The sequence below is a fragment of the Anopheles coustani genome, chromosome 3 (assembly GCF_943734705.1).
Source record: "Anopheles coustani chromosome 3, idAnoCousDA_361_x.2, whole genome shotgun sequence".
NCBI lineage: Eukaryota > Metazoa > Arthropoda > Insecta > Diptera > Culicidae > Anopheles > Anopheles coustani.
Window position 1 is genome coordinate 58,498,603 of NC_071288.1, and position 20,468 is coordinate 58,519,070.

A 20,468-nucleotide genomic window follows, 5' to 3' on the forward strand; every position below is an offset into this window, starting at 1 on the left:
AACAGCACTATAATAAAGCGCTGATCTGGATTTAGATTATTTGATAGCACATAATTAATACAATCGTATCGTTAAAAAGGTATTCCGTTTATGATCACTAAGTCACATCCCGAAATTTATTCAATTTGTTTTTTTTTTTATGGAAATGTGCTTTTATTATTCTGCTGAAATTGATGTGTGAATGTTTTGTTTAATTTTGGGAAACCGTTACTTATATATCTGGAAAACTAAACTCATGGCCTCTAAGAAGTTGTTTACTACACGACGTTTCATTTGATAGTTTTCTTCGAAAATTCATATTTTTAATACAAGTTTAAAACATAGAGCTTAGTATACATAATTTATTAGCTTACCCTTTCACCAATACTGTTTAAGTTGAGCCAAAACATATTCCATTGTGTGCAAACATCCAACATGTTTGTTATTTCATAAGGAAAACACGAACTGAGGTATTACTATAACTTTAAAAATCAATAACTACGAAAATTTTCTACTCTACTCGAGGATATGAGTGAAATGACAAAAATTTAACGACTGTAAACGTGTGTTGGAAATGAAATGTAAAAGTTCATAGTTGCTGTTAGGAAACGAGCATGAAACATGATTTTTCAGAATCCGTAATGAATGGAGTATACTTTTTCAAGAAATTAGTATACCCGGAACAAACGAAACGGCCAAACGAACCTTATCAAACTAAATATTTCGTCTCAGATTATTGTTACTTTATACAACTATTTTTACTTTGAGTACATAAAGCCATTCAAAATTTATCCCTTTTATGTTTAAATTATCGAAACCACAGATAACGTGCACGGCTGTGAATAGATCTTCGTTTGAAAAAGATCGCTCAGCATTTGTCGCGCCATGCACGGAAGTAAGGATATTATCCAACTCCTCATCCAATCAGCCGTAGTGCCCTGCAAGATGAAAGTGAAAGTTTCTTCAACAACTTTGACGAAACTGGTATAGGACAACTGGTTCTGTACATCAATGAGCATGGTCAAAAGTTTTCTTTGTTTGATACTGATTCTTACTTGCCTTACAGACAAGGGACTCTGAGGCAAAATAAAATGACTTGGCAGGGCACTAGCTTTCTACTTCATACGTCGCTATAAGGTTTAGTAAGTACCCTGTAAGTTGGCGTTTGTTTGTAATGCATATTGATGCTTGAAGATTTCACTAAATTTAACATGACCTCCAGTTTTTCTTCTGCCTTTGCACAGTGTGTAACAAGCTGCATAAACATAACATAAAATATCCTTCTATTATCGAAAATATTGTCTTGTAGTCGTGAGAGCAAATAATGGAATGATAAATTCATGTTTCGATACTCTACGTGAAAAGCCTACTCCCGATGTTTCGAAACAACCTACATAAACCTGGAAGGAGATAAAGAATGATTATCATGATTCACTACTGGTTTATCCAATCAGTGTAAGAGCTTTTCTGTGAGCACGGTTTTTACATAAAAAATATCATCAAAATTTTCATTCTGTGGAAAACTGCACCACGAGCAGAGGTTCGAACCACACTATTTTGCTGAGCTACTGCCTATTACATTTTCGCTTGTTTTGAGGAAAGTGTTGATTGGCTGCTACTTTGACAAGCTGAAACAAAAACTCATAACCAACAAACAGCCTGTAGGTCTCATCGATTAGAAAGGAATCGATAGAGGATAAGATGAAAAAACGAAACCAATATCACAGCCAATTTTGTGGTAAAAGTTTTCTCCACACCAACAGAGCTAACAGTGCACTTTTTTTTATTTTAAAGGCCTGGAAGGATTCCGACCGATCATTCAACTATCGTAGCAGTGCGAATGCCTCAGCATCAGTGAACAGCGAACGATGAAAGGCGCAAACAAAGTAAAATTCATTCAACCAAAAACATGCACCACAAACCACATGTGACGAGTCTGATACCGTCTCACAGTCGTTTTTGAAACAGAAAAAGGCTACACAAAAAACAGAGGAAGCAAGTAACGAGCTACGCCATGGGTATGCCATGTTTTCTCCTGCCTTTTCTTTTTTTTTCCTCTGAAACAAGAAATGGTCCATGAATGGGTTCCCCCAAACAGTGCTGTCCAACAACTAACAGGGATGGATGTGTAGGAATTCAGTTTTCGCGAACATTGCCATGGAATGGAAGTTTCTATATGTAGAAGGAACGCCTTTTTGGATTTAGGACGCTAAATGACACAACATGTTCCGGTTCAGTTAGTTTCCCCTCATTATTTCAACGACCCAAAAATAATATTGCTAGAAAAGGAAACTAATATAACCCTAGCCTCAACCGTGTTATGGGATAGCATGTAGTTATGGGGAAGAAAAGAGGGAAGCTTTAAAACAAAAAAAAAGTTTAAAATACTTTTCTTCCTTAAATTAGCAGATGTATGTCATCACCTCAACTTTTCCTCAATCTTACATGCTACGGGATGGCATTAACTGATAAAATCTTGTCATAAGGTAGTCTTTAAAATGCGGCTACACCAGTTTGCACATGACCGGTAGCGCGTTTCCAAACCTGACCTCTTGCCGTGAACGTAAACTAAAGTAGTCCTATATCTAGAAAGCATGATCTGTCATATATACTCGATGTATTTTTTCTTATTGCAATTGAAAACAATCTGTTTAATAAAGACGTTTTGGATAGTTGGTAAAACATTGAAATATATGAAGCTTTATGATTTTAGTTGCTTTCTCAATATTTCGGTTGCTCTAATAATTCTGATTCATCAGTTTTTTTTCAATAATTTAATGCTAAATAATAATTTCGTCATTTATTTATTCCTCGTAGATGCACTACAGCTCTTTCCGCTACAAATTAAGCATCAGTCAAGATATGTCTCCCAGTTATATAAGAACAATTTGGCGTTTATCAGCCCTCCTGGATAGATCGAAACGAAAATCACAGTTACATTGATCCTGACTGTTCGGAGTCATCAGCGTACCGCAGAAACGCCCCCATCGTCATCATTCCGTGATCGTCGGCAGTCGTAGCGTGAATGTGGCGCATTTTAGCAAGCCGTCATGATGTATCAATGTTGTTTAATTGCACTAATGATAGCGCACTGTGTATCATCACCGGATCAGACGGAGCGGAGGGATCCCCAGCACAGGCGGCCAGCGTTTGCCGATGACATCCAGAACGGGAGCCAGATTGAACCGTTCTCAGGGCACAGAACGGGCACAAAACAAGGCCATTTGTCTGTTGGAGAACAGCGAGCCATTGTTGGTGCGTCCGACATACAACCGCTCATCGAACAGGACGTGTACGACGGTGACGAAGAGGAGCCGGAGGGTGACGAGGGCGAGGTAGATGACAGGCGAGCGGTGACGGTCGACGACAGTGGGTACGAAGAAGGGTACGACAACGCAAATGTCATTATTCATGATGACCCCGTACGGTTACCGACTCATCAGAGCAGTGTGAGGCTTAGATCTACATCCGATCCCGCCGGCGGGTTGAAGGAGCTCAATGGCCTGGAGGCAATCGAAAACTCGTTCAGTTCAACCAGTGCAAATCAGCACCTCCTACACCAACGCCCGAGGGCTTCCCAACAGCAGCAGCAGCACAGCTCAGCAGGTAATTCTATTTTCACTAATAATCCGACTAGTCCTTCGCACGTTCTCGGCAGCTCTGTGAAGACTTCAGACGTGTCAACGGGCGCTAGAGAAATTGAATAAAATTCACGTAATAATCAACATCCAGCAGGCATTTCACTATAACGTGACTCAAGCAAGGTTTTGAAGACGTAAATCAAGCATCTGCCGGCGTACCTACAGTTGTTGTTTCAAGAAGGCGCAGACAGCTGCTGAACTAATAGAACCACGCCAGAGGCCTCACCAAACCACACTTTCTGTTACTAAGGAGCCTGTCTCAAGCCCATGTTCCTCTAGTTGATCAATGTTAGCTTTTACATTGTATTACTCGAGCACTATTAATTTATTAATACAATGGTAATTTTTAAAGCTCAATTTCGAACCGATCCAACCTAAGTCTCTCTGTCAGCATTTTCTTCACGTGAAGAAGCACCTTCATAAGACTGAAATAGATTAACTTATTATCAGGTCGTGAGAAAAGACAAACCAATCTAAATCGGCAACATATCTCGATTATCTCCGGCCACTATGAAGGCTTACGTTTGAACTATCTCAAAACACCATCACAAACCCTTTGGCAAGATACTGAGCAAACAAAATTCGAGCTGACGACATAAAGTGTACTATTGATTTGGATCAATTCCAATGGTAGCAGGAATTCGCAATCGCCTTACCTTCCGATTCTCTCGTTCGCTGCAATACGCAAGATGTTTGGAGCGGTGCGGTGGAAGCAACATGGCAAGCAAGCAATCGAACATGCAACCTTCCTTTGTGTGCAAAATGTTCCCTTCTCCTGTTCACACACAGACAGAGTTCGATAGAACAGCGTGAATGAACAAACCTTTAGTCAAACGATCTCGATTGGCAACTGAACAAACAAACAATTTTAACTTGCCACAGGTTAGTGTCTCGTTTGATGAAGTTCGAGGATACACGAAAATGCAATCTTATTTTTATTTTGTTTGTTTTTTATAAGTTAAAATGTGTTACGTTATATATTGTTTATAGCACTCATTTGAAAAGTTTTTATCGTAGAAGATATAATTTATTTAATGTTGTGCAGCGAAAGGAAAAAAGCTACGCACTGTTTAATATTTCATCAAAAACCTTGGGCTCTCCTCAACAATGCTCTATTCCGCGCCAAATCACAAGTAAGCAGGCAGAATAAGTTTTTGGGTTCTTGGTTGTTTTCCTAATGGCCATATATCTAACCTCACAGTAAACTGTGCAAAACTCTTTAAAAGAAAAGTGAATCTGAACTTTTCCCGTTGCCCAACTAAACATCACCCTCCCCCCCCTTTCCCAACGAAAGTTCATGGAAGATTGGACCTGGCTTTGATTTACGTTTACTAATTTTGTATAACTAGTCGAACCTTCCCCACATAACGTGTCAGCGCTACATTTCGCTTGAAAGAAAATATAAATTGATTTTCGAGATGAGGAGCAGCCTTGAAAGTTTTTCTCTCAAGAAAAGTTACTCCCAACATCATCTAGATGAATTGGCAAACGATTCGACACTTTTGCATTCCATTTGGTACATTTTGAGGAATCTCTTGAAGCTATTTATGGAGTTGCTATTATTTAAATGACTGTTTTGTGTATGGTTTTCAAGTACTTTTTTCAAAATACCTGAAGCATTTCAAATCATTGAAGCAAAGCAGCTAGGTACAAATAAAATTAGCAATGCGCTTTAGCGACAAAACGGCATTGCATCAAACCCAATAAAATCAAAAACCTTCATCAATGTCTCTACCGTCTAAATGACGGGCTGCAGTGACCAGCGGGCAAACATATTATTGGAGTTTATCACTGCTTCAATAATGATTTTGAAATGCCTGGAGCTGTAAAGCTGATTAATATCTACCTAAGGTACTCTGTGGAGTGTTTGATTAGTTTTCTTTACAAGATCAAAAGCCTTTTAATCTAACATATGTTATGCAAAGGAGATGCTGGTATGTTGTCAACTCCTACTGACAATCTAGTGAGCACAAACTCAATCTAAGACTTAATAAAATAAAATTTGTTTTCATTTCATCATTTTGTGTTTTATTTTGTACATTTGAAATTTTTGAAACCCAAGATGCAAAATAACGAGAGTTGCCTACAGTAATATTTGTACCTTTTAGCATTCATCATGCCCTTCAGCAAAATAATCAGTCTGGTACCACATTAGATCATTTTATTCCGTAGTCACAAATTTTCTGTTTGATCTCTTCTGGGTGTTTGAGCTCACGCCACGCAATTTCGAAACGGTAATGGCATCTGTAACGAATTCTCCAGCTCTAGAAACGATCCTTTGCGGAATCGACTTTTGGTTCGCGCTGACTAACAACAACTCGACCCCCAGGCGCTTGTACGTGTATCGGTCCTTATACGTCACACTTTCACACAACTCCTGACACCCTTATTTCTTTTCATTTCCCGGTACAACGGAGAGAAAGTACTTCGATGTGAAAAAATGAACTGTGACAATACCGGTTTCATACGTTTCGGGGCACAATTCAGCTGTTCCTATCATTCACATACACTGCAGGGATAATGGTATACCGCGACCATGGTGGTTAACCTATGGCACGTTCATGTTGAACACACTCCTTCAGTGTCTCTGTCTACGAGAGGCAAATTTTGATTGGATTACTCCCATCTTGTTGCCGTGCGCTACATTTTGGAGCTGTCGAATTTATATTCCGCTTACAACATTTCTTCGATTGAATTTTCCTTACCGAAATGTGAAAACGTTGAAGTCTACCATGTAAGGTCTCGAACGGGGTCACAGTATGACAACTGACGTCCTGATGAAGTAACAAAAGGTTCAAGTTCACACGAGCGTGTCAACAAAAGCAGATATTTTAAAATTTTCCTCAATATCGTAAAACGATCAACGTCAAATCCTACGTTCAGCTGAAATTAAAACATTTGTATTTTCATTTGAAAGTTCAGCATTACGAATTTTGCTATTGACTATTTGTTGCTTATGATATAACTAGCTTGACGCCCCGGCGTTGCGCGGTGAAGAAGGAATTGAGAAAAGAATTATGGTTTTAACTAATACTTGAAAGATATGTTTGAATTTAATAGTTACAATAACGACATATTTAAAATTTTTGATAATTCATCAATTTCCCCGCGATGTATAAACCTTAGTGTAACTATGGTAGATACACCTTGACATTTGTTTACATGCTTGTTTTGTTTGTGTTAGTAAAACTGAGTTTAAATTGTAAAATTTAGATGATTTTATCAAAAAATAGTGATCAAACAAACCTTCAACAACATCTGCAGTACTTAAACTTAATGTGTGAAAAGTTTCAGAAGCGACGGTTCAATATTGGTCGAGTTTTAGGTGTACATAGAAATCCATACATAAAAAAAAGCTAAAATATGTAGTAGATCAATGGCTAATTCAGTTGTAGCATTAACGCAGCATAGCTGAAATGATGCAAAGCTTTAATAAATTTTTAGTTTTACTATTTCCAGCCAGTGAACTAAATGAAATTTTCGATGTTATAAATAGCAACAATACAAGATTAACCGTATTTTGAAAGTTTACATTGCCAAAAGCCGAATTTGGTATTGTTTTTCTGTTAACAGTGGCATTTTAAAAATTCTGGTACACTTTTCTAGTTCCTTGTATCAGTTAAAGCTACAAAAAAGTATCTTTTGATCATGTTTCTTTTCTTTATTTCATTTGAATCCGTTTCAGACGATATCATCCAACCACCGTCGCCTTTGCTGATTCTGTCTACTGACGCTGACGGTGCTAATTCCTTGTCTACGACGGATTTAGCAGGGCTAACAGTATCCACAGCAATGGAAGTGGATGCAGCGCTCGGGGCGGTAAGCCTCAACGAATCTCTCTCGAACCAGCGAGCTACGCGTAGGCCAACAAATGCACAAGCCGCTGCAATGGTTCAAAATATGGCCTACGTCAGCACGCCCGTGCACATGGCGGCAGCTATTCCGCACAACGAAGCTTCTAAGCTTCCACAAAATCTTCCACAAGTACAACTTCCAACTACTGGCGGACCTGGTTCCGATGTATATCCCGACATGGCCAGCGGTACGCTAGCGCCATTTTCAACGGTCGCCTCACAACGACATAGAACGATCAATTCGATGAACCTTAATCCGACCACTCCGGCGATGGTCGTAAAACCAGTCGGTGAACATCGAAAGTTGCTAAAGAGCACCGGTCCCATCCTCAACTACGTGTTCGACCATCATCCTCCGTACTACAAGTCGAACTACTATAACGCGAGGTAAGTTTTCCGCAGGAACCTCTGTGAATTCTGCAAATTGATAATGGAGGTCATCATGATTTTTCCGTCAGGATCTGTCACTTTTCTCGACGTTGTCCCATACAAAAGGTAAACAACACTTTGAGTTTCGTTGAAACTCTGCACGAAAACGAAACGACGCGGCTAGCTTATTTTTTCGTTTTTTTTTAAAGTATTGTTTACCTTTTGGGACAGCGTCGAGAAAACTGACACATCATGACGAAAATATCATATTGACCTTAAATACTTGTAATAGAAGAAATCCTTTACAATCATTTATTTTACTGTGCTATATGGCAAACTTTGGAAAATCCTACATTGCTCAGAGGATTTTAAGGCAATTCTAAAACACAATTCATGAATTGTTTGTCATCTTCTAATCCTACAAAGATGTTACATATGAGTTGTTGTATATAAATCATAGTTTTTTCGACTGACTAACAACTTCGTTCATGAATAAGAGCTTTTCATGTACTCCGTAAATTGAGATAAAAATCAAAACTATTATTTTAACTACAGCTGAGAGAAAGTTGGAAGTTTTCAAACCAAATTCGGGAACAATATCTAGCTACACATATCTTTTCCAATTTAAAAATATCATAGTCTAAGTACGGGGGTAAAAGAAAGATTGAGATAGAGAAAATTGAAGAAATAGAGTACTCCGTTTACCCAATCGACTCAAACCACCTCAGATATCCGATTGGAGTAGGTCAGAAGTAAGGAAATAAAAGAAATCATTCCAAAATTAAGACAACAAGCACGTATCGAAACCGTCAAATAATTTCATCAAGCATTCTGCCTGCGCACCAGAATCAGATGAACACAAAACGATCCGCCAGCAGCGAATGAACTAACTTGGCTTTGAAGAGAGAAGCGTGATTCGGACTTGTATTTTTCTGTTCCTCAAACACCGGGGGACCAATTTTCCTCTGGAAATCTTGCGCCTCGTAGGCAAGGGTGTGCGTGAGTGGCGAAAAGGAACACCTGAACTACGTTGAAAATCTGTTTCCTGACTTCTGGTGCATAACACCGTTTAACCTGCAGCGAACCTCCACAATAGACGGACCGAGAACCGTTCAGGACGAAACAAGAAACTACGGTAGAACTTTGTCTGAAAATGGGAACTACGTGACATCATTACCAGGCTGGAATATTAGAACTCATTCCTGCTGAACGCCGTTAGCGCTAGTGGGTGTTTCAATGCAGTCTTACGACGATGGTGCTTTGCAAAACAATTGTGTACGATACAACCCTTCATTACACATTACACAGCGTTTCCGAAGACATTCAGTCCTATTTAATAATTTCCGCATGTATTTTCTTCTGCGGCATTTGCTCGATAGAACCACTTGCACATCTAACGCCTATTTTCGGCTTCGATCGTAAACGACCAGAGACATTCGACGCTTGATGTAATTGAGCACATGTGAGCGTTGAAAAACTTTTTTTGTTGAAGAAGTTTGAAAATATAACTAAAGTATGGTTTGGTTATGCAACCATTATCGAAATATACAATTTCTAACGGGTTTGACACATGTACTTTTTGGATAAAATAATTCGAAAACTCAAAAAGAAATCCAAGCTCTAGAGTGTAGTTCATAATCATTCCTTTTCAATTAGTTTTTCAGCTTTGACATCACAAATTGCTATTCGATTACTAAAACCAAACAACTTCTTTCATCTTGAAACGCAATTAGAAGCGGGAGCCATTCGACACCATCCGCAAATGATGGTTTTTCCCTTTCAGTCTAAAGCATGCACAAACGGTTTACCCTTTCACGAATCGATATCGTCCGCCCGAGAAGCGGAAAAGATTCGTTAAGCTGTATGCTTACTTTTGCTGCTGGTTTTTTTCTGTCATTTCCCGAGGAGCTTAATATTTCCCCCATGTGTTCTTCGTTTTCGTTTATTCTTGAAACATATCGGCTCCAAAATGTGTGCTTCAACGGTTTGTCAACACAAGTCTCACAGATACTAAATCAATTCGATTTTTCAACACCTCTGGCATTTTTCCAATGAGTTCACCAAAGCTGCATGCTACTGTTAACTACATCTTGCTTTAATTTGTTTTTTTCTGGTGCAATCTTTTAAAAGTGTGTTTTTGCTGCTGGCAAGTGCATTGGTGAATGTAAAAGTTATGCTCTCGTCTTCTCCCCGACCAATTCAATCACCGTAACAGATAGATGGGTGGTAAAAACTCTCTATTGGTTTAGTCTTTTTTATTTAACCTTTTGATTCCATCTAATATCCACCATGTCATTTCCGAACGCATGGATGAACGACATGCTGATCGGATGACATTGATAAATGGTTGGTGCAAGCGTGACACTACAGACTACGCTGTTCTTCGTTCTTGTACGTATTTCAGAACTGTAAGAGTACCCGGAATGAAACGGTTCAAAAAGCACTCACGTCTAGTAACGCTAGCATAGATGAACAATGCCTTAGGGCTAGATTGTGGAGCAAGTGCCTCCACTAGTACCTCCCCTAGTACTTCCCATTCACGCTTCGATACGGTTTGACCCTTTAATGGAATCATGCACATTTGTCACCTAACGCGCCCTAGTGAAGAGCATATTCATGCATCGTTTTTTTTACTGCACCACACTTGTGGAAGTGATGCATCATGTCACCATGCATCGTCATCATGCATCATTTCGCTCTTGCATCCATGAGCTTCGCTTTGGGCCCGATTGAAAACGCAAGGATTGATGTCTCATAGTTGTCCACAATTTGCTCTCCGGGCGAAAAGATACTTTTTTCTAGGATCTGAAGTGCGACAAAAAGATACGAGGTCAGCATAGTGGAACCGATTTGACTGATTTGATCGATTGATGTAGACTAGCCGAGGATCGGTGATTTCGGTTTGTTGATGCAGCTGAACTTCAGGAGGAACCTTCAGCTGTGAGCATTACCGTTCAATGAAGTACTTTAAATATTCACAGAAACCGTATTCTCTCAAAACATCTGACTTTCTGATCGAATTTAAAACATGTCGGTATGTGGACACTAAATAACTCAACATAGCACACATGTTTGCCAACAACTGATGAATGTGTTTATGGAAGGGTGTAATCTCTTTTGTACAACCAATTCCACAAAAGCTGTTTTAACGCTCCCTTCGAGAGTGGCCCACATCAGAACCTTTATGCTTCTCTCGATGCTCGGTCCGACAAATGGTTTTGACATGGACAGAAAAACGTCCACAAAACGATGGCTTCCTGATCTGATCGGGGTGAAGAAATCAGACTGCAAAAACCGTCCTGTCAGGGTGTCAATTGCGTTATGTCAACTCTTCACTTTTTATGTTTACTGCTCCCTATAGAATTTTGAATCGTCGGTCTGGGAACACCTTTCCCGATCAAACGCGCCATGGCTGTAGCGCTACCGGTTGATGCTTTCGATACCATAGCACCATGCTGCGTACCATGACATGCAAAACCAATTTTGCTGTGTAAAAATTAAATGAATAAATTAAATTTTGCATACCTTCCGTGTCGTAATATTGCACTTGCAGCGAATGGTGCAATCTACTGGGTAGAAACACAATGGGTGCAACGCATCAACATGCACTGGAGGAATCACACCATTCTTTTGCTGAACGAAGCCGACCTGTTACCAAATTGCTTTTTATTTATTTTCTCGCTGCCTGCAGCTGACAATCAGTTCGGTTCTGCTTCGAGCCGCAAAAGATAATTCCCTTCGATACATAAACATTTACACAGGCGATGTTATTTGTGAATAATTGTATCGAGCTGAACATAGTACAGGAGCTAAAAAAGGCAGAAGCTAAAAAAAGCATGCAACTTTGGTTTTTAACTTTCCTCTCGATAACCCCTCGGGGCACTTTTCGGTACTGTGTTTCACTTTTAATGCACATTCCAACCACAGAGCACGATGAGCAAAACCAACTAATAAGAATAACCAAATTAACTGTTTCGTATGAAGTAACATTTATTTTCACAGTTATCGGGTTCCAATGAGTTATCACTCAGCAACAGCCCTTTGAGAACAAATTTCATTTATGTTTTTCAGCTGGAAGTAATTGGGTTCAAAAGGCATAGATGCCGTATCGAGTATAGGCACATTGGCCAAGCCAGCACGACCGAGGAATAAAAATTCAATAGACAACCCGGAACGAACGACTACAAGTGATGGGAATAATTGGTTTTCCAAATTTTGGGTGTACCATCGCCGAAAAAACCACCCTTGAAAAACGTGATTGGAATGATAAAAGTTCAATTAGTCATATTTACGCGAGCGAGCAACAGGGGATGCGAAAATTGAGCTCATTTTCCGTTCGATATTTTAATTTTGTTGAGCAACAACGTCTTCGTCGGTGCCTGGTACGCACAAAAGAAATGCGAAAAAACCTCGGCATGCCTTTGTAAAGCAGTGAGGTGGGATTATGTTAAGATGTTTCGCCGGAATTCGCATCACTTGACAGCATCAAATCGAATCGATTAAGGAAAATTGCAGCTTAATTGAAAACAGTCCCTTATGGCCTCTGTTCTCAATTGGCTATTATGTTTGATAGCCGTCGGTGCAAAATAACCTATATTATATCAATGGCAGCATGAAGAGCCTAAGCAGCGATGAACAATAATCAGACCATCCGAAATCCATTCAATAAAGAAACCGAGTGAACACTTCAAGGATATTTGATATTTCAAGGATATGTGCTCTATTGTAGCCTATTTGATAAACCGCGAGTAAATTGAAATTTAATTCACGGCATCTTTTGGCATCTTGAACTCATAAAATAGACTATACAATAATTAAAAGAGAGAAAAAAAACATAGTTAAAGGAGCTCCAAAGGAAAGCACGATAAAAAGTATTGTTAACTCTCTCCTTTAATTGATATTGTCATTTTTCACATAAGAAGCTTGTTTTTATCGTATATTTAAGAAGTCATGTTGATTGTATAGTAAAACAGCTTGTAACAGATGTCCATTAAAGCGATCCAACATTTCCCACGACATTCATGTTATGTTTTAATACCCTGCTTAAGATGCTTATTCTGTCCAGATAAATAAAGGTAAAACCGCATATTTTTGAAAAAAGTTATCGAGATTATGTACACCATTTAGTTTGTCTCAATGATCAAAATTTATTATACTTGCTATTTTTGAGCATTATTTTACTTCGCTAAAATGTTGCAGCCATTGGTACTGTTAAGACGTGTAGCCAATTGAGTTTGTGAGTAAAAGAGTAGGAAATATAATTTATATTTCAAACAATGAGATTAAATTTTTATCCAAACCCTCACCCCTTCCAAAGACAGCAGAAACCATCCATGGAATATTAAATCAACTGCTAGCGCACCATACCGGCATACCTGTACTTTCTCGTTTTGTATTTTTTTTTCTCTCTCTACCCCGCGAACGAAGCCAAACACAAATATTTTGCGTACTTTGTACTAAACAAACAAAATCAGACCATCCCGCCAAGTAAACAGTCGAAGAGAGCAGCGACCTGTACCAAAAGTGAACAGCGTCTAATTTTGCTGACGATCTGTTTAGGATCGCTGTCGGTTTCCTGCGTTCTTTTTTTTTGCGAACCATGTTTCGTTTTTCATTCAATGGTGTCTCTTTCCCTTCTGGGAAATGTTTTCACCCAAAAACGAAAGACTTTCAACAAAGTAATTCTGAAAATAACAACATCCACCAACAAACCACGAGATAAGCAAGTGTATTAGTGGCCGGCAGTACTGTTTGCGCACACGGTGAAACCAGTTTCGGAAAATCCATCCAACGTTAGGTAACACTTCCGGTTGTTAGCGGCGTTATCTGCCCGAAAACAACAACACCATTAGCTTACGGATGATGGCTTTGTCGGCCACGGAGCGCAAATCACAAAAACCGAAGTTGTGGAAGCGCGTGCAGGATGATGTGATGGATAAAAAAGAAACAGGTTGATCAGCAAATAAGTATTCTGTTAATGTTTACCTACCCTTCATCGGCGCAATGTTTAGATTTGTGATTAGTTATTTAGCTACCATTTTTCGTTAGACTTCAAAACCTCTCATTATGCGATCTTTAGCATTTTTTGTTCGCGTTTTGTTTTGTTTGGTTCAAATTAACCTTTTTTTTTTAGATTTTTTACAACACGTTTAGGGTTGATTTATTAGAGTTTTATTTTGTTTTTTAATTTTCGAAAACCAGTGAACGTCAGCAAATAAAAAATTGCTTCAAAATGTCTATTCAGCACTTATGGATGCGATATTCACTTCGATGAATTAGTATCAAAATAAAATTTGGCTGTGCTTCTTCATAAAATAGTTCTTAATTTAATTAGTCCATTTGTTAAGCTCATTTGCTTAAATATTTAAGCTGTTTTTTGTACAGTAACTAAAATATCTAGGATCCCACATATTTGAAAGATTTCTCAACTATAAAGAGGTATAATTTGTACATATAGTTCAAACACTACGTGTAGGCCGATAGAAGAGGAAGCATTTTCCGTTCCGTCCTAGATACTGGAACAATAATTCACGTGATAGTGTTTGTTAAGCCACCCAGCAGAAAGCGATATCATTATTCTTTCATAAATCGCTACCTTAACAGCACTGAAGATGCATATTCAGCAGCAATGTATTTCATTTGCTTTTCCCACCATATGCCACACCGCAATACAACACTCTTAACGCCGGTAGGCACCAACAACCGACCCGAAAGAACTACACTGCTTCGGTTGGGCCACACATGCCACACTTCAATTCGCACACACCCACCAGTTATCGTACAAAGGAGTTGGTTTACCTACCTCTAACCCACGCAACAATGCGCCTTGCGGTAAAAACGGGGCTCACAAGTGCCAGAAAATAATAAATAGCATTACACCGTTCCGAGCCTATCGTTAGGCGGCGGACCACTTGGAAAACTATTTGCCATTTGAAATTATAATTTCAGGACCCAGCGATCTCGTTACGCTAACGCGATATGCTCGCGCAAAGCTGAACGATCACAATGTCGCCTGGTGCCTTTGGGCACAAGAACGGCGGCCATGTTTACACTAACAACCAACTTCATCAGAGTGGCGTCGTGCAGGCTCGAGCGCCATTGGAAAATTGTAACCGAAAGTATATCAACATTCTCAACCAACAAGGCTTGCGGCGGTAGTTTGCGAAGTGTCATACAACTGCGGCATAGAATCGGGTGAATAGAAGGGCACCGAAGCGCATCACAAGAGATGTTACTTAAATTGTCCTGCCCGGAGTAGCTCCCTCGGGAGAGCACTACATAAAGTGGTAGTGTAGCTTTTGCCTGTGGAACAAAACTTTTATTCCACAGCTATACATACGTTTTCCATCCTGCGGTAGACTTCATCTACACTTTGCGTCCAAGACACTCTCATCCAGCACGCCACACACATACGACCCTTACCGATCTCCGAAACGCAACAGTCCAGCACACAGTAGTTGGTTCCATCTAAAACAAAACTAAATAACCGAAGGACCGAATCTAGTGGCACGACGGTTTCCCCGCGTGGCCCGATTAAGCCCCGGTAAATAGGCATTACATTTATTTTATGACTTTTGATAAAACCAAGCCTCCGGTGCCAGTCGACCAGCGCCCTTTTCCCCTGCAACCGCAAACTATGAACCGGATGACCTTTTAAGTACTTTCCTGCAGCCCAAAGTGGGCGCTTTTTAATCGTGATCCATAGACCAGCGACGAGCATGGCTGAGAAAGCGCTCCTACTTAGGGATAGAGAGAGCCCATGGGCAAGTAAAATTTGTATATATTATTTATCCCGCGCTACAAACACAAGTAGAACTGCTGGCCCCCACGTTTCATCTTTTTGCGAAAAAGTTTTGCCATGCACGCCAGAGGCTAACGGAGTTTAGGAACGTAACGAGAAACATATTGCACCCCATTTCTTAACATTTACGCCATTCCTTTTTTACGAAATTGAGCTAATCTGGTAAACAAAACTAATTAAAAATATGGAAAAAACTGTTTGATACTTTAACAATTAACAAACTGTAACAATTAAGTTCAACCCTTGGGGTCTGAAAAGTTTCACTAAATACTTTTCCTATCGATATGATCTTTTATTTAATGGAGCTTTAGTCCTGTTAGTATAGCTTTAATGGAAATAAAATGCATATTAACGCATCGCACATAACATAACGAAACGCTCGAGTACGGAATAATAGAGCAAAGCAAAAAAAACATAGAAAAAAGAAAACTAGAAAATCCACTACATTAAGTTCCATCTTTGCCCTTGTTTGTAATATCATTTTAGGTTTTGAAAAAATAAAAGTTGAAAGATATTCAAACTTCGTTCAATTCGATCTTTCTTGTTTACATCAAGATAGTGGAATGATTAAGAGGTGTATCAAAAAATGAAAAACCCCAAAAGATAGCCAAAAACTATACTAAAAAGTAATCGTTTACGAATTAGAACGTTACCAAAGCAATGTAGTATTCTGGCATTAAAATTGAAATATTTAAAAAAGACAGAAATGTTCAGATTTTATCTAGCAAAACCAAATTTTTCAACGATTGAAGAAAAGTTTTTTCTAAAGCAAGCTATTAACAACTGCCGGGATAAGGCTTAGTTGTAGGGAGGAAATGCCCTAAGAACAAAAAAGTTAATTAGAGCATTTTGGCTCTAACAATACGGTATCGTCTGTCATACCTTAATAAATATAAACGACTGCAACGGGTGGTTTCAATTTATTCACACAATTTAATCCAAAAATATATCAAAGTTCAATTAAAAAAGTATTAGAATAGACGAAGAGAAGGTACAAATGTGTTAGCTGAATTGTTCAAAATCTACCTGTACGTTCTTTAGGACCACCAACGATGTCGAAGCTACACAATCTGCTAATAAAATAACGGTCATTATTTGCTCAGATGTTGAGACAATCTATGAAAATGTGATGGTTCTTTTCAGCTCTCTTTATTGATATTAACAGTATAAAACAGCAGAGATTAATCTTGCACATAATAACTAAACGAAACAATACAATTATAAATGTCGAGTCGATAGTACTGATTATTTTACTATCCAAAGGACTAGCATAAATCAAAATAAAGAAGAAATCTACTGCTACAAACTGTCAAAAGTGATGCTACCGTATATGATCATTCCGTTACAAAGCTAGCTAATGCTATGTTGACTTTGATAAGCCATCACTGTGCAACATTATCCGAATTTCGCAAATATTTACACATGTCAAAGAAACTTTATACATCAAAATCTGAAATAAACGGAAACACACAATTGCTACGATACATACTGCCATAAGATAAAGGATCATAGTCAATTTACCACACCTGAATTTCTATGAGCAACAATTCCTCAATAAAATCGTAAACTTTTTCCTTTCGCCTGCATTGAGACCCGGAACTAGTTTGCGGTACTGAACCTTTTTATCTTGTCTTTCTCTATTCCCTCATCAAACAAAGGTATGGACCGCACTTCGAAACCGATAACGTCACCAATATCACTGTACAGAACGGTGACACACTCTTCCTGAGCTGCAGAATAAGTTTACTTCAAGATAAAACGGTAAGTTGTGCAGCTGGTAAACTGAGGCTGCTAGTTAGTTTTTTGACTTATCGGCTTAATTTTGACCGTTTCTGGAATAACAAATAGAATAGGCAGTGTATTATGTCATTTTATTAATTCATATTTTGATGTTTTTGTAGCGCAACCATTCGGTTACATCTCATCAGACGTAATATACGATATTTTCATGCATTTCACAAATTTCATGTTTGTACATACACTTTTCGATATTTTATGAAATCTCATACATTGTTTAAACAGAGGTTATTTCATTTAAATTTACTTATTTGTTGAGCATGGTGTACATGCACTACCGAGGAACCTTTTAGACTGAGTGCCATGAATAAAATCTCATCCACATGGAGTCTCAAGAAAAAATCTCTCCTATTCTTCGATCCTGCTATAGTAGTTTCGCGTTTCCATTGCGAATGAACAAGCAAAGTGAATACTTCCAAAGCAACATAGTTGGTCGTTTGAAAGTTTCACAATAAGTCAAACTTATACCTACCTTACAGAAGCCGTTGCATGGAGGATGCAAGAACAAACATCGCAAACGCTTCGGGTGATGTTCTGAAAGAGAACGAGCAGAAAATTTATATCCTCCTGCGGAACAGTTGTCCCAAGTCTCCACAGCGGGTTAAATTCAATTTGTGAACAAGACCCCTTTGGAATAGTTTTTCTTCTTTTTTCTTTATTCCTTACTCTTTTACAAGACCCTGTGTAACCAGCATCGTTTCTTCTTGTTAGGTATCGTGGGTACGGCGAAAAAGTGGCGAAACGGCCCTACAGCTTCTCACTGTTGGAAAGCAGACCTACTCGGGAGACTCTCGATATCAGATCGAGTTTCAGTACCCCAACAACTGGCGACTCAAGATATCGCAGGCCAACAAGAATGATGAGGGAGTGTACGAGTGCCAGATATCGACGCATCCGCCAAAAGTTATTATTTACTACCTGCACGTTAATGGTGAGTACTAAACCAAGTATTTGAATTAGTGGTCTTTAAGATTTCGAATGCTGAAACTGCAAGTTGTTTAACTTGATTAATAAATTCTCCAGCTGGAAGCAAACTGAGCTTTTTCTTCAAAATTTCAATAGCAAATTCACAATTAAGCTTTAAGTAAAACTAATTATGTTGCAACCAACTCTTTGCAACGAAAACTGCAATGTTACGATTATTGGTATATATGTGGTACATCAAAGAGGCTTCAATGATGCAACTGAAATCACGTAAATATTTGATGAAATTGATCCTATTGACTTGATTTGATCAAGTCGATATTCACTTAAACAATTCGTTTTGAAGTTGTTTCCAGCCAATTATTCATTAATACTTGGGAAATCTCGTTTGATTGACTTTGAAGTAACGATAGTTATATTGGTTTGAGCATGAAAATTGCCTCAATTCACTTAGGAGTTATTAATGATTAATGTTAATTTCATCGATACAATCAAACTGACAAATAGGAACTAATTATGGTTAATTAACTGAATTATTTATTAATGCATGTAAAACAAAATCTTCTACACCTGTTATCCTCGGAGCGAATTGGAAACCATTGACTTGTTTCTCGATGGCATGTTTTTATCAAAGTTTCCTCATGGTTTCTATGTTTTATCATGGTATGTTTTCTATGTTTTATCAGAAACATATGTACGCTGTATGGTTCTGCTCTGCTCTGATGCATGCGATACAAATTGGTAACCGAAAGATGCTTGGAAATAATTACTGTTGCAAACGCAACGTGGTGTGAAATGAAGGAATTCTTTGAGAGTTTCTTTTGTGGGAAAAACTAAAAAATTAGTCCTTTATTGGGCTATTTTTTCACACTGAGTGTGCCACATCTGTGGCCCCCCTTTATATCCTTTTGCCCGTGAGCACCACGGGCAAAATAATCCGTTGGTACTCAGCCCGTTACGTTAAGCTGCTATCGTTACAGGGTTTCTACAAACCATTTGTAACAATTACAGAAATTGAACATCTTGAAAACTGTGATGTTAAAACTTATTGTTGAGACATACTAGCGTATTATATGACTTCCAAACATTTCATAACAATCAAACACGAGTGTAAAACATGAAAATTCTTTCATATGTGGGCTGTACAAGTTGTATGACGGAATCCATCATCCGTGTCATGTCCGTTTCCTCCTCAGCTCCTCAGCCGTGAATGCTTTTAATCTGACGCCGTTGATAGATGCAATGAATGCACGGAAAGCTATTTCCGAATGAAATAACCACCCAAGCATCGGACATTGTTTCTTCAAACCTGCATTATACATATGTTTCCACGTAACCTAAACTTCTCGTACCTCTGGGGCTAATGAAAATTCATCTTTGATGTTGTTAGAATATTTGATAATGCATGCATGAAATGCTTTCTACCTGGAACTTACTTTCGTACGTTTCCTTACATCATTTAATCCTTACACTAATTAGTTGCGTAATGAAACTCAATAAAAAAACTGAGCGTAGATCCATCACTTAAACATTGAAAATTATGTGCACTACTGTCTGAAAAAATTTTAGCTATTCAAAGAAGATCAATAGACCAAATAAAATATACAAAAAAGGGTAAACATTTTCCATTGTACAACAATATCATGTTTTCGTGTCCTCTTGTTCACACTATATTGCACACTTCAGGTGGGGGTTATTGGGATTATAGGCAAGCTTTTACCACAAGCTTCGCACACATACGAAACGTGCACAATAGAAGCAAAATTACCTACCCCAACAAATAACACTCCTCACACCATCTGTGTACGGAAAGTTAATCAACACAATTTGCCACTTCTTTGTCACTACGACCTCCTTCCAAAGGTATTGTTATCCCTCGGTTCTAGCAATCGCGTAATTGTGCACTTTGTTCATTCAATCGAATCCTGAACTATCCTGGTGGGTACATACATTCCCGGTAAAAAAAACAGTCAACGGTTCACTGTGATCTATGGCAACGATTCAATATAGCAAAAATGGGTCCAGCATTAAATCTTGTAGCAACGAATGATTGTTATGGCACCGCACTCGATGCGTGGAATCGCGAGAAGTTGCAGATACATT

The 20,468-nt window shown here is 38.6% G+C and overlaps 1 protein-coding gene across 1 annotated transcript in view; it reads left to right on the plus strand.

The window, feature by feature from the left end:
• The first annotated feature begins 3,029 nt into the window (after positions 1-3,029).
• Positions 3,030-20,468, plus strand: part of LOC131263704 (uncharacterized) — a 52,602-nt gene continuing 35,163 nt past the window's right edge. Inside the window, exons 1-4 of the mRNA XM_058265953.1 lie at positions 3,030-3,585; positions 7,306-7,861; positions 17,303-17,405; positions 18,153-18,372. Of these exons, the coding sequence (XP_058121936.1) occupies positions 3,030-3,585; positions 7,306-7,861; positions 17,303-17,405; positions 18,153-18,372 (1,435 nt within the window). The remainder of the gene's footprint in view (positions 3,586-7,305; positions 7,862-17,302; positions 17,406-18,152; positions 18,373-20,468) is intronic.